Source organism: Podarcis melisellensis, assembly GCF_964234715.1.
Source record: "Podarcis melisellensis genome assembly, chromosome: 3".
Taxonomy (NCBI): Eukaryota; Metazoa; Chordata; class Lepidosauria; order Squamata; family Lacertidae; genus Podarcis; species Podarcis melisellensis.
Genome location: NC_138530.1, coordinates 18,814,420 through 18,838,366, shown reverse-complemented (window position 1 = coordinate 18,838,366; position 23,947 = coordinate 18,814,420). Strand labels below are relative to the sequence as shown.

General features: G+C 48.9%; 1 protein-coding gene and 1 pseudogene across 2 annotated transcripts in view; one reads left to right on the top strand and one right to left on the bottom strand.

The window, feature by feature from the left end:
- Positions 1–23,947, top strand: part of LOC309365953 (cullin-9-like) — a 38,524-nt gene that overhangs the window by 9,075 nt on the left and 5,502 nt on the right. The window contains exons 6-24 of the mRNA XM_081904582.1: positions 2,450–2,634; positions 3,893–4,268; positions 6,854–7,055; positions 7,915–8,122; positions 8,912–9,105; positions 10,004–10,202; positions 11,166–11,401; positions 12,071–12,176; positions 12,493–12,720; positions 16,217–16,307; positions 16,405–16,576; positions 18,835–18,940; positions 21,027–21,122; positions 21,207–21,382; positions 21,878–22,011; positions 22,116–22,301; positions 22,582–22,697; positions 23,214–23,396; positions 23,758–23,915. Of these exons, the coding sequence (XP_081760708.1) occupies positions 2,450–2,634; positions 3,893–4,268; positions 6,854–7,055; positions 7,915–8,122; positions 8,912–9,105; positions 10,004–10,202; positions 11,166–11,401; positions 12,071–12,176; positions 12,493–12,720; positions 16,217–16,307; positions 16,405–16,576; positions 18,835–18,940; positions 21,027–21,122; positions 21,207–21,382; positions 21,878–22,011; positions 22,116–22,301; positions 22,582–22,697; positions 23,214–23,396; positions 23,758–23,915 (3,352 nt within the window). The remainder of the gene's footprint in view (positions 1–2,449; positions 2,635–3,892; positions 4,269–6,853; positions 7,056–7,914; positions 8,123–8,911; positions 9,106–10,003; positions 10,203–11,165; positions 11,402–12,070; positions 12,177–12,492; positions 12,721–16,216; positions 16,308–16,404; positions 16,577–18,834; positions 18,941–21,026; positions 21,123–21,206; positions 21,383–21,877; positions 22,012–22,115; positions 22,302–22,581; positions 22,698–23,213; positions 23,397–23,757; positions 23,916–23,947) is intronic.
- Positions 13,639–14,287, bottom strand: LOC309366187 (ferritin, middle subunit pseudogene; annotated as a pseudogene). Its single transcript has one exon. The product of its transcript is annotated as a ferritin, middle subunit pseudogene (transcript).

Genomic DNA, 23,947 nt, shown 5'->3' with positions numbered 1-23,947 from the left:
AACAATAAAATTCAAAGTTCAGAAATCAATTTAGGGGAAATCCATCTAATATGCATAATTAGATGATCACCAGGGCTAGCTGGCTGAATTAGTCCTACCTGGGCCAGCGAGGAGGCCAGGGAAGAATTAGCTGTGGGATCCCAGAGCGGGTAATCTTCATAAAAGGGGAGGGGGAGGGAAGAGAAGGGAAATAAAATATCAGGCTGAATTCAGATTAAAGGCCAGGCGGAATAGCTCTGTCTTACAGACCTGACGGAAGGAGGTTAAATCCTGAAGGGCCCTAGTCTCCTGGGACAGAGCATTCCACCAGGTCAGAGCCATCACTGAAAAGGCCCTGGCCCTGGTGGAGGATAGTCTGACTTCCTTAGGGCCTGGGACCTCTAAACTATGGTTATTCATGGACCTTAAGGCCCTCTGTGGGGCATACCAGGACAGGCGGTCCCGTCCTAAGGCACAAAGGGCTTACTGTTCAGCTGATCATTCATGGTTCTAATCTCTGCCTTTGAGCTGCGTTCTTGCTGCTTGCACTTTCTCTGTAGGCTGGCTTCAGTCCATTCTTTCCCTGGCTCACTTGAGTCATGAATAGGTGAAATGGACTGTTGAAAGGATATTCCCCTCTTCCCTTCTCCATTATCAAAGCTCAGCGATAACAGCACATGCTTTGCTGTCAGGAACGGGCTGGATGCTGAGAAGCGAGGTTGGAGGCTGACTTAGGAGAAGGGATCAGTGATCTGGCTTAGCCTGTAACAACCAAGAGGCGAGAGGCAGAGGCAGGAGACGCTGCAGGATTGGAGAGTGAAGAATCGGTGCCAGAGGAGGGAGAGAGAGGTCAGGCTGGTATAGGGTCAAGGGCTTCCACACCTCCTCCTGCTGCCCCCACCTCTCCTGCTGCACTGTGTCTCCCTGGACCAGGAGAGGGTTGAAATGGGAGGAGCAGAGGCAGGTTACACAAAGGCGTAGTCTCTGCTTCTTTGTGTGCAACTCGGGTGGGGAAGATACATAAGTGGAGGTTGAGGGGGGTGCCTCTCTGTCGCAGCAACTGCCTCATCAGCTGCACATCTAGGAGCAGCTGAGAGACGTCGAACTGATGAACATGCCTTTTCCTAACTTGTAGGTCCTAACTTTTGACAATAAAGAGTTAAATCCTCCCTCTTGGCATTCCTTGCCTGACAGCGCCGGCTCCAGGTTCAGCCCCTGGCATTTCCAGGTAAAAGGGTCAGCTAGTAGGCGATCATCATCATCATTTTATTTGTATGCCTCCTAGTTAAAAACAATGCTCAAGGCATAATGACAAAAGTCATAAACAATAAATAAAGTCATAAACAATAAATAAAGCATATAAAAAAAAATTACAACCAAATGGAAAACAATTTCCACGTAAGTAAAAATCCAAAACTAAGAATACAGCATTAATATCACAGTTTAAAATGACATAGGTAAAAAATAACAGCAATTAAAAAAAAAGGCAAAAGGCTTCCCTCTCGCCTTCTTGGGTTTTCCCATTCCCACGGCCATATTGGAGCAGTTCTATCAGTCAAGTGTCAGGAATGGTGAGCAAGATGAACCAATGCTCTGGCTTGTTACAAAGCAGCTTCCCATGTTCCTTCCTATATATGACACCAGAGATTACCATATTTTTCGCTCTATAAGACGCGCCAGACCACAAGACGCACCTAGTTTTTGGAGGAGGAAAACAAGAAAAAAAATATTCTGAATCTCAGGAGCCAGAACAGCAAGAGGGATCGCTGCGCAGTGAAAGCAGCGATCCCTCTTGCTGTTCTGGCTTCTGGGATAGCTGCGCAGCCTGCATTCGCTCCATAAGACGCACACACATTTCCCCTTACTTTTTAGGAGGGAAAAAGTGAGTCTTATAGAGCAAAAAATACGGTATTTCTCTGGCTTTGAATTCATTGAAGCCTTGGACTCAAAGCTCATCTCACTCCTGAGCTCAGTGCATGGCCTTAGGACAGTCGCTAGGCCTAAGCCTCCCATCTGTACTATGGAGATGAGAATACTGGCTTACCTTGCACAAACATTTGTTTCATTATGTTAATTTATTAAATCTATACCCTGCCCTTGCTCTCAAAGGAGCCCAAAGACGGCACTTGGAAGTGTCATTATATAACAAGAAATTCAGTTGGTTTCCCATTTTTTCATTACATTTCCTTTCCTTCCCCTTTGACCTGCCCATTAGCAGAGCCAACCTATACCTGCTTACCTGGGAGTAAGCCCTGTTTAACTCAGCAGGACCTACTTCTGTGTAGGCGCACCTGTAGGAGTGTGTTATAGTGTTAAAGTTGCTTTGTGGGGTTGGAAAAAAAATGGCTGCTTCTTCCAACTGGACCAGGTTGCTCTGCAAGGGGATTTTTGCTTTGAGGACAGCATTTAAAACGACGTTCCCTTGAGAAGCCATAAAACACCCCTCTGTTATTTTGTGCTCACCTGCAAGCTAACCAGGCAACGTACCGTAAACCGCTTCGGTGCCTGTACTCGGCGCCATACCTGATGGATCATATGAAGGAGAAGTCTGGGACTCTGAGCCGGGCTGAATGGTGGGAGCTCCTCTTCTTCGTTAAGAAGCTAGAACAGCAGGAGCAGCAGGAAGTGGTCCAGCTCATCCAGCAGAACGAGAAGGTAAAGGGCTGGGAAGAACCAGTAGTGGGAGATTCATTTAAGGTAGGAATGAGCCGGTGCCTCTCTTATTTCTGTTGCTACTTCCTGTTCTAGGATGAGAAGGTTCTGAGTCTGGAGATGTAAGATGTCAGAAGGAACAATGTATCATGTATGGTGGGGATGTGAGAAAATCAAAAAGTTCTGGGGTGGTATTCATGAAGAATTAAAAAAGATGTTTACAACAACATTCAAGAAAAGATAATAATAATAATAATAATAATAATAATAATAATAATAATAATAATAATAAATAATAATAAATTTATTTATTTATTTATTTATACATACCCCGCTCTTCCTGGTTCAAAAAACCGGGCTCAGGACAGCTAACAACAAATTTAAAACACTTAATTGTAAAAGCAACATAAAATACAGTATAAAAACACGAAAAACAATAAAATTCAAAGTTCAGAAATCAATTTAGCATTAGATAGTCACCCGGACTAGCTGGCTGAATTAGTCTTACTTGGGCCAGCGAGGAGCCCAGGGGAGAATTAGCTGAGCGGGTAATCTTCATAAAAGGGGAGGGGGAGGGAAGAGAAGGGAAATAATAGATCAGGCTGAATTAAATTAAAGGCCAGGCAGAATAGCCCTGTCTTACAGGCCTGACAGAAGGAGGTTAAATCCTGAAGGGCCCTAGTCTCCTGGGATAGAGCATTCCACCAGGTCAGAGCCATCACTGAAAAGGCCCTGGCAGAGGATAGTCTTGACTTCCTTAGGGCCTGGGACCTCTAATCTATGGCTATTCATGGACCTTAAGGTCCTCTGCGGGGCATACCAGGAGAGGTGGTCCCATAAATACGAGGGCCCTAAGCCACAAAGGGCTTTAAAGGTCAAAATCAGCACCTTGAACCTGACCCTATACTCCACTGGGAGCCAGTGCAACTGGTAAAGCACTGGGTGAATATGCTCCCATGGCAGGGACCCTGTGAGGAGCCTTGCTGCAGCATTCTGTACCCACTGGAGTTTGTGGGACAGTTTCAAGGGCAGCCCCACGTAGAGCGAATTACAGTAGTCAAGCCTGGAGGCGTCCGTCGCATGGATCACTGTGGCCAGATTGGGGCAGGAAAGGAAAAGCATTTCTTCTAGATGTAGTGACAAAAGACATCCCCAATAATAATAAAAAGAGTTCTTATACACGACAGCTGCCGCCAGGATTCTAGTTGCATAAAACTGGAAGGGGTCTCTGTACATCAAATCTTTCTCTCTGTATTTCAAGCTGCCAGAGCTAGACGAAGAAGGCCTGATCCCGCTGTCTGTCTCCGTAGAGCTAGCTCAGAAAGTGCTGCAGTTCCTGAGCAGGCACTGTCAGGGCAACGCCCAAAGTGATCTGTGTAGCTCCCCCATCTATCTCAAGTATTCCTCCAGTGAAGGAGGGACAGAACAGGATGGACAAAAGGTGGACCTGGCCCCTGCGAACTGTGGCGGCCTTTCCAAAGCCATGGGGTCCAGAAAGACAGAGGAGGACTCGCTGTCTACCGAAGCGCCTTCTCCAGCTCCATCCGCGGAAGAGAAAACAGACACCCAGCTGGTTCATGAGCTCCTCAGAGTGGAAGGACTTTCTTACCCAGACACGCTGGATGAGAAAACCAAAGGTAAGTAACTGGCAGACACTGGGACTTACCGTATTTTTCGCTCCATAGGACGCACTTTTTCCCCTCCAAAAATGAAGGGGAAATGTGTGTGCGTCCTATGGAGCGAATGCAGGCTCCCTGGCTTCAGCGATAGCAAGGCAAAGCCTCGAAGCCTGCGCTCCGGAGGCTTCCCGTTGCTTCCGCTGAAGCCAGGAGAGTCTGCTCTTTGAGGCTGGCGGGGGGAAAGCAGCGCTTCCCCCATCGCCAGCCCCAGAGGATGGGGGGCAGCAGGAAGGCGCGCAATGCCTTCCCGCACCTCCCCAACCTGCCTTTGAGGCTGGCGGGGGGAAAGCAGCGCTCCCCCCATCGCCAGCCCCAGAGGATGGGGGGCAGCAGGAAGGCGCGCAATGCCTTCCCGCACCTCCCCAACCTGCCTTTGAGGCTGGCGGGGGGAAAGCAGCGCTCCCCCCATCGCCAGCCCCAGAGGATGGGGGGCAGCAGGAAGGCGCGCAATGCCTTCCCGCACCTCCCCAACCTGCCTTTGAGGCTGGCGGGGGGAAAGCAGCGCTTCCCCCATCGCCAGCCCCAGAGGATGGGGGGCAGCAGGAAGGCGCGCGACGCCTTCCCGCTACTCTCCAACCCTCCTGCAGGCTTTTGCGGGAGATGGGGGAATTCCCCCACCTCCCGCAAAAGCAGGCAAAAGCCGTGCGCTCTTTAAAGAGGCTGCACGGCTTTGCTGGCTTTTGCGGGAGGTGGGGGAATTCCCCCACCTCGCAGAAAAGCCTGCAAGAGCCCCGCAGCCTTTAAAGAGCGCACGGCTCTTGGGGGCTTTTCCCCAAGGAGGGAGAAGGGACTGACTGGCCGAGTCAGTCCCTTCTCCCTCCTGCAGGCTTTTGCGGGAGATGGGGGAATTCCCCCACCTCCCGCAAAAGCAGGCAAAAGCCGTGCGCTCTTTAAAGAAGCTCCGTGGCTTCTGCTGGCTTTTCTAGGAGGTGGGGGAATTCCCCCACCTCGCAGAAAAGCCTGCAAGAGCCCCGCAGCCTTTAAAGAGCGCACGGCTCTTGGGGGCTTTTCCCCAAGGAGGGAGAAGGGACTGACTGGCCGAGTCAGTCCCTTCTCCCTCCTGCAGGCTTTTGCGGGAGATGGGGGAATTCCCCCACCTCCCGCAAAAGCAGGCAAAAGCCGTGCGCTCTTTAAAGAAGCTCCGTGGCTTCTGCTGGCTTTTCTAGGAGGTGGGGGAATTCCCCCACCTCGCAGAAAAGCCTGCAAGAGCCCCGCAGCCTTTAAAGAGCGCACGGCTCTTGGGGGCTTTTCCCCAAGGAGGGAGAAGGGACTGACTGGCCGAGTCAGTCCCTTCTCCCTCCTGCAGGCTTTTGCGGGAGATGGGGGAATTCCCCCACCTCCCGCAAAAGCAGGCAAAAGCCGTGCGCTCTTTAAAGAAGCTCCGTGGCTTCTGCTGGCTTTTCTAGGAGGTGGGGGAATTCCCCCACCTCGCAGAAAAGCCTGCAAGAGCCCCGCAGCCTTTAAAGAGCGCACGGCTCTTGGGGGCTTTTCCCCAAGGAGGGAGAAGGGACTGACTGGCCGAGTCAGTCCCTTCTCCCTCCTGCAGGCTTTTGCGGGAGATGGGGGAATTCCCCCACCTCCCGCAAAAGCAGGCAAAAGCCGTGCGCTCTTTAAAGAAGCTCCGTGGCTTCTGCTGGCTTTTCTAGGAGGTGGGGGAATTCCCCCACCTCGCAGAAAAGCCTGCAAGAGCCCCGCAGCCTTTAAAGAGCGCACGGCTCTTGGGGGCTTTTCCCCAAGGAGGGAGAAGGGACTGACTGCCGTTTCAGTCCCTTCTCCCTCCTGATCGAAAAGCCCGCAGGAGTCAAGCGGGGCTCCTGTGGGCTTTTGCGGGAGGTGGGGGAATTCCCCCACCTCGCGCAAAAGCAGGGAGGTCTTGGAGTAGCGCACAGCTGCGTGCAGCCTGTCCACTGCTCCCAGAGGGGGGGGGGGAATCATATTTTTTCCTTGATTTCCCCCCCTGAAAACTAGGTGCGTCCTATGGTCCGGTGCGTCCAATCGTGCGAAAAATACGGTAATTTTGCTTTCAAGAGACTTTGCCTTGGACCGAACTAGATGTAACGGCAGGAGCCACCTAAAACGAGAGACTTGTATTGAGTCCCCCTCGCTCTCTATAACCTTTGTGTAGCTGAGCTTGTCCCGTCACAACATTTTGTATTTCCCCCATTCATTGGCTGAGGAGGGCAGAAAAGCAGAACATAGCAGCACAAGGGAAATTTTTTATCGGGCTTCTGGAGAGAGGCCTACTTTTTCCTGCAGCAGCAACCTTGTGTTTCTTGTCAGGTCTTTCTTATCTGTGTGTCTGTGAACCAGTGGGAAGGTGGTGTGCAAGACTCACTTGCCCAACGTGGGGCTTGAACCCTCAACCCCGAGAACACAATCAAGTTTCTGGTTTGATAATAGCCTGGGAAAAAGAAATGCTAGGGAAAGCCTCTAGGGACAAAAAGGTTTTGTGTGCTGTGGGTGACAAGGAGGAGCAAGCAGGTGCAAGGATGCTGAGATGAAACTGACTGAAGGACCGTTGTGCTGATAGATCTGTTGATCAGCTTTCTGCAGTGTGAAGCTGGTCGGGAAGAAGAGCACCATCGAGCAGCTCTCTGATGCCTTGGAGATGATCCAGAAGCCCAGCTGTGACGCCGAGCAGCAGATGGCTGGTCTCAGATTCGCCATCAGCATCTTGGAGGAGGAGCTTGAGCGAGAGAGGCAAGAGAGGCATGTTGTCAGGATAGAGTGTGAGCTCTCCAGAAGGTCAGTTCTGGTCTCCTCGTCCTTTCTTTTTTAATATCCACTGCTTACCACAGCCTCTGGGCATAGGAAGGAAGCTGATTCAGGACATTCTTCCATCTAGCTCAGTAACATCTACACCAGGGTCAAGGCCTGTTTTTGATGGTCCTCAGTAACATTTGACACCCCACCCTAGCAGGGTTAGAAACTCAGAACTTCTTCTCTGCCCTACCAGAGAAGAATAGCAAACCAGGCTGATGGATTATACCAAGATGGCAAAACTGACTGGAAAACTGAGAAACCAAGAGGACAAAATCTTGATGAAAGAATAGGAAAAAATTATAAGTCACTTAGGAGACCAGTCAAAATAAATTTAAAAAATTGTCCAATAGCACCTTAGAGACCATCTAAGTTTGTTCTGGGTACAAGCTTTCGTGTGCATGCACACTTCTTCAGATACACATTTTTTATTTATTTCGACTGCGTCAGACCAACACGGCTACCTACCTGAATTTAGGAGCCCATTGTAAGCAGATGGAAACAAAGGCAGGGTTTTCTCATGTGTAGTGTAAACATTACTGTGGATATAATATGGTTTGAGATAATTTTCTCCTGAAATAATGACGGAGATAGGAACACCTCACTAGGAGGGGGATTCCGCAACTGGGGAGCCACCACGGAAAAGGCCCTGTCATAGGTCAGTACCACCTGGACAGCACCTCTCCCTGCCAGAGGTGGCATCACCAATTTATTGACAAGTTATTTTCTGTTCAGTAGCAAGAAGTATTTGCCTTGCCTGGTTCTGTGTGCTTGGGGCCTGGTCTCCAGCCGTCTGTTGAGGGGCCAGGCTCCTGCGATGACTTGCCCCTTCTGCTGCCCACAGGGAGAAAATGGGGAGGTTGCTGGTGGAGCTGCTGAGTCATCGAGTGGAGGAGAAGCTGGTGATGGTGTTGGCACTACAGATGCTGTCCCGGTTCATGGCCAAGTATGACTGGCGGGTCCTTTTTGCCCTCGGAGGGGGGCTGAGCTCCATGCTAGAATGCATGCAGAAGCACTCCATGTCTGCATCAGTGCAGCAGGCTGGCTTAGCGGTACGTTTCCTGTCGTATGCTGTATGGTTTGGGTGCAGTGTAATTTCATGAATGTGCATTGCAGTGGTTTCCAGTTGCTGGTCTGCAACTGGAGCTGGGCATGTTTAGCCTGGAGAAGAGGAGGTTAAGGGGTGATATGATAGCCATGTTCAAATATATAAAAGGATGTCACATAGAGGAGGGAGAAAGGTTGTTTTCTGCTGCTCCAGAGAAGCGGACATGGAGCAATGGATCCAAACTACAAGAAAGAAGATTCCACCTAAACATTAGGAAGAACTTCCTGACAGTAAGAGCTGTTCGACAGTGGAATTTGCTGCCAAGGAGTGTGGTGGAGTCTGCTTCTTTGGAGGTCTTTAAGCAGAGGCTTGACAATCATACGTCAGGAGTGCTCTGATGGTGTTTCCTGCTTGGCAGGGGGTTGGACTCGATGGCCCTTGTGGTCTCTTCCAACTCTATGATTCTATTCTATGATTCTACGTACCCTTCAACTGCCCAGTACTTTCCATTTCTGGCCGCCATGCAGATCATGTGACTCGGGTGGGAGCGCAGCCCAGAAGTTGTGTGTCCAATTTTGCGCTGGGACATGTTTTGGAGGGTATCATGGCACCATTCACATAACACAACCAACCACAGAGATATCAACGGTTTCAAAAATGTGGGGGGAGGAAATCCATGACTTTTTGAAAAACGAGATCGCTAATTGGAAACCACTGGTCTACTGAATTTACAGTTCGCCATTCCTCTCTCTGCTTTATTCCTTGCCATTCAGCCGCTGTCTTTGTCCCCCAGGCGTTGAAGATACTGTTGGGAGCTGGGAACTGTGAGCTACCAGGAGGCTGTGAGAAGCACTACCCTCTGAAAGCCTCAGATGCCCGGGTAATGCAAGAGCTCTTCACCGGCGTTGGTCCTGCTTCCAGCAAAGTCCCTGGCAATTTGCTCTGCGCTGTCCCTGCTGCGATCGAGAAGATGCTGAACACACCTGGGTGAGGTTCAAGGGGGAATCTGGGCGAGGCAAAGGAGCGTTCGTATCTGATGCTTTCAAATTATAAGGAGGAGGGAAATTTATAGAAGGAAAATGAGAAAGGGAAGAGAGAGGAGATATAATTTTAAAACTTCAGTAAAAATTGTATGAATACCATACTTTTCCGTGTATAAGACTAGATTGTTTTCTTTTAAAATTATGCTAAAATGGGGGTCGTCTTATACATGGATAGTGCATAGGGTGGACGTTTGATTGGTTGCTGCCTTGGCTGTCATCAGCTATTGGTTGCTGCCTCAATGGCTGTTGTTGATTGGCTGACACTGCGGCAATTGAGGGGGCGATTGACAGCTTCTGCCAGTGAGGGGACAGATGAGAGGCGGATTTTTGGACGCAAGCGGGTGATTTTCGGCAATCCCCCCTAAAACAAGCTAAACAACCCTGGGCAATCCTCTGCAAAAAAGCCATCTCGCCCCATTTTCTCAAATTTGAGTCTCCCAAAATAGGGGGCTTCTTATACATGGGGGCGTCTTATACATGGAAAAGTATGGTATTTATCTTTACTCTGAGGCTAAGAAGAGCCCAGACCAAGGGGATCTTTCGTTTCTATTGAGATTTTGGAGGGAAGGTTCACTTCATCTTCCTTGAATATGAGGCTCCTAGCTTTCCGGGGCTGGAAAATCCTGTATGAGCCTGAGTTCTATTCTGCCTCATGGAATTATAGACTTGAAAGGGACCTTTTGAAGGTAATTTAGCCCAATCCTCTGCTGATGCAGCAAAACCACTAGGACACCCTCCAGAAGCGGCTGTTCAGCCTCTGCTGAAGACCCTCTAAAGAAGGAGGGACCCCACTTCTTTCCCGCAGCCTCTCAGTGCATGTTCCCTTTGCCTTCTTCCCCCAGGGCCTCGGCAGCAGTTCGGAATGGGCTTCTGGTGCTCAACCGATTGATCGACTACCACAAGGGTCTGGCGGAGCAGCTGGAAAACTGTGACCTCCATGCAGTTCTGCAGAGCTGCTGCCAAGCCGGCCAGAGCTCCAACGAGAGGCTGGCTCGGATAGTGCTTAGCCGCTTGGCTGGACGTAAGCTGCCTCTCCTCTCTGTGGCACAGGACATTTCTTCCTTTTGACTTCAATTTGTCACACACGGATGCTACCGCGCTGCCTTAAATTTTCATTTTTCAGTAATGTTATTTGTGGCTTAGGGCCCTCATATTTACGGGACCGCCTCTCCTGGTATGCCCCGCAGAGGACCTTAAGGTCCATGAATAATCATAGTTTAGAAGTCCCAGGCCCTAAGGAAGTCAGATTATCCTCCACCAGGGCCAGGGCAGTCCTACTAACGTAATCTGTTTATTACAATTGCTTTTCAGGTAGTTCAAATATTTACTCCAGTCTTCTAAGAATCTCTGGTCCCGCAGGTTTCAAACCCTTCCTGTTAATTTATCTAATTCTGCATAGTCCACCCCAGACAGATACTTGAATGTGTATTATGCGATAAACCAGCATTGCTCGTGCCCTGGAGGCGGGAGTTCTTTTTTAAAAAATTAAAAGGGGTTGTATCCAAAGTAGTGCTGTGTGAGCATTTTGTCAGCACAAGGATTTCTATTTGCACAAGAGAACATTCCCCTCTTCCTCCGCATGAAGGCCCCCCCCCAAAATCTGTGTTTGGGGTTCCCACAACCCTCTGGGGCAGATTTGGAGAGGGTGCACTGGGTGGTAATTCCTGCACTGACAGGAGTTAATAAGGTTTCTTAAAAGATAAAAACAAAACAACTTCAGGGCAAGGAAGTGGCGCCCTCCCTGTGGAACACCCCCCCCCTTCAGATGTCAAGGAGATAAAGAATTACACAACTTTTAGAAGACATCTGTATCAGGAGGTTTTTAACGCTTGGTGTTTTTATTATGGTTTTAGTTATGCTTTATTATGGTTTTAGTTTAGTTAAGCTGCCCAGAGTGGCTGGGGAAACCCAGCCAGATGGGCAGGGTATGAATAAAATTGTTATTGTTGTTGTTATTCAAGAGCAAAGTTCTAAGCTCTGCCCTTCAAAATGTCTTCCCTCCCCAACCAACCAGTCTCTGCAGCCTCCTTTGACCTGAAGGATATCGATGTTCCCAAACTGCTGAGCAGTCTGCCCACCAGCAGTGTTTGCAAGGAGATGGTGATGGCCCTGGAGGGCTGCATTTGTGGCCAGGGTGCCTTCCCCGTGGGAAACAGCTGTGAGCTTCTGGCAGACGTGCTTCTGCTCAAAGACTTGGTGCCACTGGGATCTGAGAGGGACGTACTGCTGGGAACATTAAGGTATGGCTCATGTAGTTCGATGCCATGTTGGCCCAAGAGAGTTGTGCTCACCCCAAAGGCTGAGAGCCCATCATAGCTCTCACCTTGAAAATGAGGCAAGGTCGGAACTTTGCAAAAGCAAACGCAGACTTTGGGGAAATGGGTGAGAAGTGTACAAGTCCTTCACAACCATTTGGAAACAAACAAACAACAACAAAAGCCCAGCCAATCAGTATGTTTAGTCGAGCTCTCAAATCATTTTGTGACTTTTATAGGCACTGAACGTTATTTCAATGGGGAATGCAGACATCAGGATAAATCAACAAAGCACGTTGACTGCTTTTAAAAACCCGACACTTTCTCAACCGGGGGAAATGTGCCACGATGCACGACATGTGCAGAGTATTGCCATTCCTTATCCCAAACTAGAACTCCAGAGAGAGTACCAGGCTGTGCATGTGAATAATAATTTGAAGGAGAATAATAATATAAAGCAAACCAGAAGCATGAAAGAAAGTAGATAATGCCTTTGGGTGGTTGCAAGGCAGTTTGCTGTTGCATCGCAAGATTATTGTTGGCAGGGTCTTGCGTTGTAGTCTGGAGCGATCACTTTGGAGGAGCTCAGTTGTTGCTTTTAACGTGTCTCTTTTCAGAACTTTCCCTCCTCCTCTTCTTTCTTCTTTGCTCCAGGCTTTTGAACAAGTTCCTGGACAGTTCCTGGGAAGACTCGGTGCCGTGGCATAAGTGCATTGAGTCTTGCTTGTCTTCCATGTGTGCTCACCTAAATGATCAAGAGGTAGGGAGGAAGAATCGGTGGGGAGGAAGCTGGGAGGAAGAACTACCTGGGATCTTGGAGCATGTTCTGTGATCCAGTCTCATACGTCGCAGACATTCTATGGAATTTGTTGAACAGCTGATGTAAACGAAAAAAGTAAAAAGTCCACTTAGTCCCTTCTTTTCCTAAGCTTTTTTGTGAACGGTGGTTTTTTTAAAAGAAAAAAGTGATCTCAGCATTTTTATGCAAACTCCTTAATTGTTGTTGTGTTTATTATTTTAAAAAAAGACTGTTATAAATTTCTGATGTGCTTTTATATTCTTCCCTTTGCCTGCAGGTTGTCCAGGAGTCCATTGAGTTCCTTCATCACTTGGCAACCCTGGACAGAGACTGTGCTGTTTCCATGTGCTGCCTGCGTACTGAGGAAGCCTTGGCCAAAGTCGTGGAGAAGCATGGCTCCGGTCTCCCACAGGTGACGGAACTGAGGGATCTCGTGAGCAAGTGCGAGAAGTACGCCGGCCTGTATAAGAAGATGACCACCAGCATCCTGGCTGGCTGCATCCAGGTAAATCCCGGTACCTTTTGTGGGGGAATCTAGCTTGGGAGTGCAGGCCAGGTGGAGCAGAGTCACTTGCAGATTCAGTGCTGTGTTGAGCATTGGCTGCATTGCATGGAGGAGAAGAAGAGTTTGGATTTGATATTCCGCTTTATCACTACCCGAAGGAGTCTCAAAGCGGCTAACAATCTCCTTTTCCCTTCCTCCCCCACAACAAACACTCTGTGAGGTGAGTGGGGCTGAGAGACTTCAGAGAAGTGTGACTGGCCCAAGGTCACCCAGCAGCTGCATGTGGAGGAGCGGAGACGCGAACCCGGTTCACCAGATTACGAGACTACCGCTCTTTTTTTTTATATATAATTTTTTATTGGTTTTCCAACACAAATAAAAGACAAAACAGCACACGCACATAAACAAACAAAAACATATAAACATGTATAATTTCAAAAACTTTTTTTCATAACCTTACTTCTCAGACTTCCCCTTACCTCCCCTTTTCTGCATCTCTGTTTTAAAATTTCTTCAGCAACTCTTCACACCAATTAATTAATTACTTATTTTCTTTTTAAGCTTCTTCTAACACTTAATCAGTTACAGCTGTAATTCTATATTTTCCTTTCCCCTGACATTTTAGCATTCTTCAATTTTACAACAATTTTTAAGATATACTTTAAATTTCTTCCAATCTTCTTCCACCGTCTCTTTTTCTTGGTCACGGATTCTGCCGGTCATCTCCGCTAGTCCCATGTAGTCAATCACCTTTGTCTGCCATTCTTCCAGTGTGGGTAGTTCTTGTGTCTTCCAATACTTTTCTAAGAGGATCCTTGCTGCTGTGGTAACATACATAAAAAACGTCCTATCCTTCTTTAACACCAATTGGCAAGTCTACCACTCTTAACCACTACACCACACTGGCTCTCTACACAAACTTGACCACAAATTTTACTCTTTTTCTAAAGCGATGAGAGGATTCAGCTGCTGCTCTTCAAAGTGAGCTTGTCAAACAGGTACTCCCCTGTGCCATTCTGGGGCAGTCCCTGGCGCCTCAGGTTCATGAGGTGGTCTCCCAGCTGCTTGATGACCTTCACCTCTTCCTCCAGGAACTCAGACTGCAGGAAGTCACACAGATGAGGGTCTCCCCTTTCTGTTGCCAGCTTGTGCAGATCCAGCAAGGCCTGGTTCACCTTTTTCTCCAGCTGCACGGCAGACTGCAGGGCATCCAGGCTGTTGCCCCACTCGTCCTTCTCTGGCTTCTTGAGGTCCTTCAGCAAGATGTGCCCCCCTCTTGTTCTGGTACGGAGGAAAACCAGGCAAATGAATTAGGGAAACAGGAAGAAATGTCATGGCAGCTTTGCCTTGGTTTTGGTCATTGCTGTCCTGGGAGGAAGGGCAGGATAAAAATTCCATAAGTAAGGAAGGAGTCATCCTCCCCAAACATCTTCTGAGTCCCAGGCTTCTTCTAGCTCAGTTGGTAGAGCATGAGACTCTCGATCTCGGGGTTGTGGGTTTGAGCCCCGTGTTGGGCAAAAGATTCCTGCATTGCTTTCATTTGGACTAGATAATGCTTGTGGTACCTTCCTAGTCTACAATTCTATGTTTCTATTATTATTATTATTATTATTATTATTATTATTATTATTATTATTATTATTATTATTATTTTATTATTATTATTATTATTATTCTATTATTATTATTAATAATAATAGAATAATAAAATTAATAATGATATTTTATTAAGTTTTAAAAATAACAACAAACAGAAAAAGGAAAAAAACACATACACAAAAATATAAAGTTACAAAATACAAAAAATACAGAAGTTTAACTTGGAGAAAAAGAAAAACAAAAAAGAAAAGAAAAAGCACATTAAAAAAAGAAAACACAAAATCCCTCTTTTTAATTCCTCATCTTTGATTCACTTATTTTCCTGACTTCCTCACATCTCCCTTTTTTGTATCCCTTTTGAAATTTAGTTCAGCAATTTCATATCCAATTAATTTATCTATTATCAATCCAATCTTATTTTTTACCTTGTTGCTAGAACCGCTTCAGTTCATTTCAATGTCATTAACATTCACAAATTTTACAATGTTTCTGTAAATAAATTTTAAATTTCCTCCAATCTTCTTCCACCAACTCTTCTCCCTGGTCTCAGATTCTGCCAGTCATTTCCGCCAACTCCATGTAGTCCATTACTTGCATCTGCCATTCATAATTTAATTTATGAATCACTTCCTACGACCATCCTGTTGGAAAATGCCCTTGCAGCCCCCAAACTCTGAGCATCCTCCGGTATGTGCAGCTCTGGAAAAGGCATTTCCCTTCTTCTCCAGTGCGCTTCAGCAACATATATCAAATGATATCTGCACACTAATCGTCTGGCATAACAGCAAGAAGCGTGAGACATTGTAGAGTTAACCTACGTATTTATTTACACACTATGTACAGACATAGGATTCATGGTGTCCTCTCTCTCCAGCTCTGAGAGAAGAAACAGACAGAAGTAAAAGCAAAAGTACAGTACAAATAGTACATACAGCGGAAGAGATAAGACTGTCTTCCATTCCCACGCTCTTCCCAAACAGGCATGTGATTCACACCAATCCCATCTGCAGCATCGGAAGCGTGAAATACTCACACATCCAGCCTCTGCTTAAAAGCCCTCAAGGAAAGAGAGCCCACCACCTCTCATGGGAATCTCTTCCACTGCTGAACAGCGCTTCCTGTTGGAAAGGTCTTCCTGATCTTTAGCTGGAATCTCCTTTCTTGTGACTTGAAGCCACTGGTTGGAATCCTACCCTTCGAAGCAGGAGAAAACAAGCTTGCTCCATCTTCCACGTGACAGCCCTTGAGATATTTGAAGATAGCTATCATATCTCCTGTCACTTTTCCAGGTTAAACATACCCAGCTCCTTCGACCATTCCTCATAGGGCTTGGTTTCCAAACCCTTTGTTATCTTGGTCACCTTCCTCTGCACACTTTCCAGCTTCTCAATACAGTGGTGCCTCGCTAGATGAAAAGAATCCGTTCCGCGATTCTCTTCGTCTAGCGGTTTTTTCGTCTTGCGAAGCAAGCCCATTGACAGCTTAGCGGATTAGCGCTACAGCTGTCAAGCGGCTTCCAGCGATCAGCTGTTAAGCAGCTTATCAGCGGAACAGCTGATAAGCGGCTTAGCGGCTTAAGAAAAGGGTGAAAAAAGCGGAAAAAACCCGCGGGGGGGGGGTGCAAGATTTTTTTCGTCTTGCGAAGCAACCCCATAGGGAAATTCGTTTTGCGAAGCGCCTCCAAAAAGGAAAACCCTTTCGTCTAGCGGGTTTTTCGTTTTGCGAGGTGTTCGTCTTGCGGGGCACCACTGTATCCTTCTTATGCTGGTCCACTGGTACCTGCACACCTTGAGCTTCCATAAAGCTAGCTGTGCCTTCTTATTGCCCTTTGATACGTTGGTGTCTCTTGGTGTCTCTTCTACCTCTTTCTCCTCTCTCCCCGCTCCCAAATGCACAGGTGGTTCTGGGTCAAATAGAAGAACACAGGCAGACGCACCAGCCTATCAGTATCCCATTCTTTGATGTGTTCTTGCACAGTCTTTGCCAAGGTGAGTGTCCTTTTAGCCTTCAGTTCTGTCAACGTCTCATTCCTTTTACGGCTCTGGCCGTTTGTACCAAGCCCAGGGTCATTTCTTCCTTGTTCAGGCTGCAGCACGGAGGTCAAGGACGACAAGTGTTGGGAGAGGGTGGAAGTCTCCTCCAACCCGCAGCAAGCTGGCAAGCTGACGGACGGGAACCCCAAGACCTACTGGGAGTCTAATGGCAACAGCACCTCCCACCATATCAACATCTATATGCATCGTGGGGTCGTAATCCGGTGAGTATACACAAGCAGGGACCTGTGGGGAGATGAGATCTGGGGCTTGGGTCTGATGGGGAAAGGGCTTTTCTTGCCGTTGTAATAGTTGAGGGTGGAAAGAAGAAGAAGAAGAAGAAGAAGAAGAAGAAGAAGAAGAAGAAGAAGAAGAAGAAGAAGAAGAAGCAGTTATTATTTATACCCCACCCATCTGGGCGGCTCCCAACAGAATATTAACAACAACAACAATAAATAAAGCGATAAAACATCAAACATTAAAAACTTCCCTAAACAGGACTGCCTTCAGATGTCTTCTAAAAGTCAGATAGTTGTTTATTTCCTTGACATCTAATCGGAGGGTGTTCCACCACTACCAAGAAGGCCCTCTGCCTGGTTCCCTGTAACTTGGCCTCTCGCAGTGAGGGAACCGCCAGAAGGCCCTCGGCGCTGGACCTCAGTGTCTGGGCAGAACGATGGGGGTGGAGACGCTCCTTCAGGTATACTGGACCGAGGCCGTTTAGGGCTTTAAAGGTCAGCACCAACACTTTGAATTATGCTCGGAAACGTACTGGGAGCCAATGTTGGTCTTTCAGGACCGGTTTTATGTGGTCTCGGTGGCCGCTCTCAGTCACCAGTCTGGCTGCCGCATTCTGGATTAATTGCTGTTTCCAGGTCACCTTCAAAGGTAGCCCCATGTATAGCGCATTGCAGTAGTCTAAGGGGTGGCATTTCTGCCAGTTTGCTCAAAGAGGTCTGTTTAAAAAAATAAAAATAATCCCCATTGGAAATGCCCAGCTGAATTTTCTCCTTTATTCTGTGGGTGTTTTGTAAGACACTCAGTAATAGTTCGGTAAAAGGGCTGCCTCTTCTCATATAAACCTCCTCAGACTCTGCTTTCGTCATCTGAGGCCCTTCTTCATGTGAAGTCTGAAAGGCGGCAACACAAGAACAGGCCTTTTCTGCAGTGGCTCTTTGTGGAATGCTCTCCGCAGGGAGATTCGCCTGGCTCCTTCCTTACATACCTTTAGGCGCCAGGCAGAAACATTTCTCTTCAAACCAGGCCTTGGGCTGATTAACATTCCTTGGCCTTTAAAATGTGTGTAGTATGTTTCCAAGCACAATTCAAAATGTTGGTGTTGACCTTTAATGCCCTAAGTGGCCTTGGTCCTGTATACCTGAAGGAGCATCTCCACCCCCATCATCCAGCCTGGACACCGAGGTCCAGCACTAAGGGCCTTCTGGCGGTTCCCTTGCTGCGAGAAGTTGAGGTTACAGGGAACCAGGCAGAGGGCCTTCTCGGTAGTGGCACCTGCCCTGTGGAACGCCCTCCCAGCAGATGTCAAGGCAATAAACAATTATTTTACTTTTAAGAGACAACTGATTCCCTGTTTAAGGAAGTTTTTAATGTCTGATGCTGTATTGTTTTTAATATTCCGTTGGAAGCCTCCCAGAGTGGCTGGGGAAACCCAGCCAGACGGGTGGGGTATAAATAATAAGTTGTTGTTGTTGTTGTTGTGTTTATTTGTTGCTTTAACCCTGTATTTTGCGAACTGCCCTGAGATCTTGTGATCTCTTGTGGCGTATCAGTCTAATAAACAAACAAACGAACAAAATATGTCTATCATAATTTTATGTTTAATTCTTGGCTTTCTCCCCTGCCAGATGAATTTAGAAATACCCTTCTTCCACTCCCTGAAGCAGCCTGCATTATTTACAGCTCGTATTGATTGGAATAAAAACAGCATCCTGGGCAATAGATTTATTTTGATAGCTGAGATTCTGCCAAGCAGGGAAGAGTTTCATTCTCTCCCAAATCTCCAGCTCTTTCTTAATCTCTTGCCACAGTTTAACATAGTCATTTTCAAGTGAGTTGAGATTTCTTGCTGTGAGCCAGAGGCAGCATTAAGATAAACTTAACAGTGTAAATAAGTTTTGATGGAAGTAACAATGGAATACTGAATGGTTTAGTTTATATAAGAATATGCAGGGATTTATGCTATGCAAAATGGAAAGAGAAGAAGGGAAGTCATTGATATTTTAAGGTTGTCTAAATGAATATTCTAAATTGTAAAACAGAAAATTTAATACAGATAAAGAAAATAAGATGGTTGGATGCCCAGGCACAGAGAGCCAAGTTTCTTGTTGAGCCAGGAATGTGTGAACATGTTGGTTCTTATGGAACGAGGCAAACGTGCTCTCCTGCCTTCTTTGAAAAGCTCCCAGGCTCTCAATAGGGCGCCTGGTTTTTGCTCTGAAACCCCTGCTCTCTCCCTGCACAGGCAGATGTCTCTGTTGGTGACCAGCGAGGATTCCAGCTACATGCCAGCGCGTATTATGGTCATGGGAGGGGAGAGCGCAGCCAGCGTCAGCATCAAGCTCAATACGGTCAGTGCTTCAGCCTGAAAGGTGCTTCTGTGGATAGAAACTCGAGAGCATCAAGCTCTTCCCCGTGCCACAGAAGGGTTCCTGTCTCTGAGACGCACACCACATATGACAAGGTTTTGCCTTTGTTCCCACCCCCCCAAATTATTCATTTTATAACACAACTTAACAACACAAACAGAAAAACAAACAATACAAACAAATTCTTGTCTTCTCCTTATTTTTTCTAAACATTGTTAGGTGAGTTTCCCCAAGTCCCCCCTATCTGATTTTCATTTTACGTCATCTTCAGCAGTTTACATATATCATAATTTTTAACCATTTTTTAAAATCACACTTACTTTTACCATAAAAATCTTCACATTTTATCCCTTACAAGTAATACTATTTTAAAATGCACTATCTTCTACTTCTAACCCTACAGCCTATAACCACTTCCAAAGCTATTCTAAGATTTAAATATGAACATATTTTTTCAAATATTCTTTAAACTTCTTCCAGTCTTCTTCCACCGTCTCTTCTCTCTGGTCAAGGTTTTGCCTTTGTTGGCACAGCTTCAAGGGGAAAGGACTGTAGGCTAAGTGGTGGAGAATGTGTGCCTTGCCTTGAGAAGGCTAGTCTCTGGTTCAAAGGAGGAGTCATCAGGCGATAGGAAAGACCTCTGGCTGAGAGATGCTGCCAGTCAGAGTGGACCAGGCGCTGGGGACATTTGGTCCTCCAGGGGTTGCTGAACAGCAGCTCCCATCAGCCCTAGCAAGCATCCCTCCATCAGGGATGGTGGAAGTTGTGCTTCACGCAGCGTCTGGAGGACGTTTAAAATTCCATTCCATTTCATTTTTAATTAGCATTCCACCTTTCTGCATCACAAGCTGCAGAAACAAGAAACATGCAACGAAGATCACGCCCCTTAAAACAATCTGACCCGATACAAAAAAGTCAAAAGAAACGCACAGCTTTAAAACTTACGCAATAAAATTAAACACCAGCAAATAATAATTAAACAGAAATTCACTCTTGATCATTGCAATAAATAATTCCTAAACCATCATCAATAAAAATAACAGCATAAAATTGCACAATACATTTAAAAAAACCAAGATAAAAGGATCAAACTGAGAAACAAAGACACGCAACTTACAGAATTATTGTATTAAGTACTCTCAGAGCTGCCTCTAGGTCCCAGCTCACAGAGGACCAACGCCAGCCGGTGGTAAAGTACAAAAGTCTTTATTGAAGTTCAGTTTCCATTTACAAGCCGCAGCGTGCAGCTCTACGTCTAGAACCTAGACCAGCGAAGCTCCGTCTGAGTCTCCGCCCCCTGTACACCAGTTTAAGACTCTAGCCTTACTCCACCTCTTCCGTTGTTCTTTCCTCCTCTGGGTCCTTCTGCCCCCCGGGGTCTCCTCCTTTCTGGACTCTTCTGACGCTGACCCCCCTGACTCTTGTCCCTCCTTCCGGCGGGCTTTAGGACCTGGTTCCCTATCCGGGCTACCTGCTGTGCCGCTCGCCTGTACATTTGAACTTGGCGCGCGCGCCCAGCCTCCAACCTTCCTCTCGACCGTTTCCGCGCTCTCTGATGGAGGCGTGGTCAATCCTGACTCATCTCCTCTCGCTGGTGGTGATCAGCCTGATCCCGATACTTGGGACTCCTCCCCCCCACTGCGCTCTGGTGGGGAAGCTGGTCCTGATTTCCAACTGCTGCTCTCTGAGTCCCCTCTGGCCCCTTCTTCCTGGGGTGTCCCCCTAGGCACCCCCCTTGCCCTGGCCATAGGCGCCCCCTTCTGTGAATCTTCCGATTCGCTGGAGAGACTCTGGGAATTCCTCGGACCACTGTCATCGCCTACGCTCCCCTCGGATTCCTCCCCCTTGCTCTCCATTTCCTCCCTCTCCTGTGCCTCTGCTCCTGAGCCCCTGACAAGTACGCACACACAAATACATGCAGAGGTAATTGACACCAACAGCCCTGTGGGAGGGAAGAAGAGAGCAGGGGAATTAGGCAAAGACGACATTAAGGCCTTCCTGCCCCTTTTGTCCGCTGTGATAAAGAGGCATCTTCAGAATGACAAATCTTCTCCTTTTCTGCCCAAAGGTGACTGTCCCGCCATCGGCCAGCAGAGTGATCCTTCTGGAGAACATGAACTGCTTCTGGCCCATCATACAGGTCAAGATCAAGCGCTGTCAGCAGGTAGGACTCTTTTTGCCGTGTCTTCGTGGGCCCTCCCTATGGGTGCTGCTTTGATTTCACTGGAAAGGTTTGTGTCGTTCTCAGGGGGGCATTGACACTCGCGTGCGTGGCATCGAGGTGCTGGGCCCCAAGCCCACCTTCTGGCCCATCTTCAAGGAGCAGCTGTGCCGGCGCACCTACCTCTTCTACACCACCAAGGCGCACACCTGGTGCCAGGAAATCTCGGAGGACCGGATGCAGCTGCTGCAGCTCTTCAACAGGTCTTGCCCTTTCCCTGGGGCCGCAGGTGGGGAGGGGCAGGGGCGTCCTGCGGGGCAGGGAGGGGTCTCCCACTTGCGCTGGGAGGGGGTCCACATTCCCAGCCCTTCCCACGCTTACCCCAAGACAGGGTTTCCCAAACTTGTGTCTCCAACTGTTGATGGACTACAGTTCCCATCGGCCCTGATCATACGTCCTGCTAGCTAGGGATGATGGGAGTTGTAGTCCAAAAACAGCTGGAGGGCCAAGTTTGGAAAACCCTGTCGGAAGATATCCATCCTGCTCTTCCCCCCTTTCATCTCAGTAATAATCATAATAATAATGTTATTATTCATACCCCACCCATCTGGCTAGGTTTCACGTTGTTCAAGGTCCTGCCCTGCTTTGTCCCACACCCTGTGCAGGCATTGCTTCTCAGCCCATTTGTCCCTGACCTCCAAAGGCCTCCAAGCGTCGCCCAAGTCAGCAGCTGACCCTCCACCCCTTTGCCGTTTCAGGTTGAACAGTGCCTTGCGCCACGAGCAGGTCTTTGCCGACCGCTTCCTTCCCGACGACGAAGCTGCCCAGGCCCTGGGCAAGACCTGCTGGGAGGCTCTGATCAGCCCTTTGGTGCAGAGCATCACCACTCCAGGTACGGCACCTCCTTCCTGGCACAAGTCCTCAGGAGCCACACCATCCCTCCCTCCCCTCCCCTCTCCCAGCAGCCCTCCGTGTTGACTCTTTCCTGCCCTCCAGATCCCAGCGGCATCAGCCCCCTTTCCTGGCTCCTGAGCCAATACCTGGAGAACCTGGAGGCTTCCCGAAGCGCCAAAAGCCGGGCGGCCATCTTCAACTCTCGCGTCCGGCGCCTGAGCCACCTTCTGGTGCACGTGGACTCCAACAGCCCTGAGCCCGAGGAGCTCAAGCCCCCCGTGAAATCCAGTGAGTGTCTCCCCACTCTCTGCTTGGGCAGATAGGCAGCCGAGGAGGGACAGGTCCCCTTTCCGAATTGAAGGTGGGAAGGTCCCCGCAGGGGAGCCTCTGGGGGCCAGGCAGACCTTGGCAGGAGCAAGAGTGTCTGTCGCGTCCGGGGCTGCAAGGGGGGTGGCGTTGGAGGAAGAACTGGGGAGGGAGGAGAGCCTTCAAGGTCCCGTATAGTCAGACGTGGGTGGCTGGGTGCTCCGGTCCCCGTGAATAACGCCGCACAACCCCCACTTTGCAGATGGGAAGAACGGGAAGAACAAAGAGTCGAGCTCTGGGACTGTCAAGGCAGCCGTGAAGAAGCCCAGCAGCACCACTGGCATCACCCAGTGCTGGAAAGGGGTGGTCCAGCAGCAGGTAGGGGGAGCAGAGGACCAGGTGCGAATGGGGGCCCCAAGGAGGGTGAGATGAGGCGTAGCGACTCTCCATTGCTGCAAACAGATGTCTTCCTGGCCACGTCTTCCATGGCAGACCATTCACTAGTCCTGCTGCGTTGCTCTCACTGTGTCTGCATGCAGCTGCTTCCCTGCCTATTAAGGAGTTACTGGGAAGGCAGCCTTGGGGAGAGCTGTGGATCAGCCTCTCCCAGGAAAGGGGGTTTCCTGGCTCCAAGCTCTATGTGGTGCTGCTAAATTAGGTGGGAGCCTCGTTCTTATTTTGACACTTCTGCCCAGTTCCAGTCACATGCACAGACTTTCCTGATGACTGACAGACAATCAAAAGTGGAGAGAAAGGGTGTTTAGCGCTACCCAGAACAGGCAACCAGCCAGGCATCCCTGCCCACAGGAAGACTTCCAGGCAGGCCCCAGGGAGCCAGAGAAGGGCGTGTGGGTTGCTCTGACCCTGTTGTGCTCCTGCCGTCCCTCTGCCCAGGTGAAGCTGTTCCTGGAGTCCTCCTGGCAGGCCCCGGACTTTGTGGAGCGCTACTGCAACACCTACCTGCGCCTCCGCACCGCCATGGAGGAGCTCTTTGGGCAGCAGATGTCCTTCATGCTGGCCCTGTGCCACGGCTTCTCTGGGGGTCTGCTGCAGCTCTCCTTCCTGACAGCCATGCATGTGAGTAAGGGCACAAGGGTGGGGGGGCATGGCCTAGTCATGGGGGAGCTCATTTGCAAGAACTGTCCCTCTGACACCCCCCCGGCTCTGCAGGCAGCCTGGCCCTGCCCCTTGCACTTCCAGGGATGTCAAACGTGGCCTCATCTCAGGGCCTGCTTGGCTCCCCTGGCCTGATCACAGAGCAGCCAGCCTCCCCTTCTGGGATCTTCCCCAGATGCCTTGTCCATCCCCTTCCCTGGAGGCGTTGCTGCTGGTTTGAGGGAGGAATCCCCTCCGCTCACCTCGCCCCCCTCCCTTCATGGAAGCTCCACCTGCTGCTTCTCCCGGCTTCAACTGGTGCCTCTTGCTCTGTGGCCAACAGGTGAGTGAGCAGTTTGCCCGCTACATCGACCGGTGGATCCAGGAGAGCTGGGCGGACTCTGGCAACGTGGAGACTTTGCGGCGCCTGCAGCAGAGCCTGGAGCCCGTCCTCTTCCTGGCAGGCCTGGAGTTGGCCAACACCTTTGAGCACTTCTACCGGTGAGGAGGCCTTCGTGGGGCAGATATGTGGA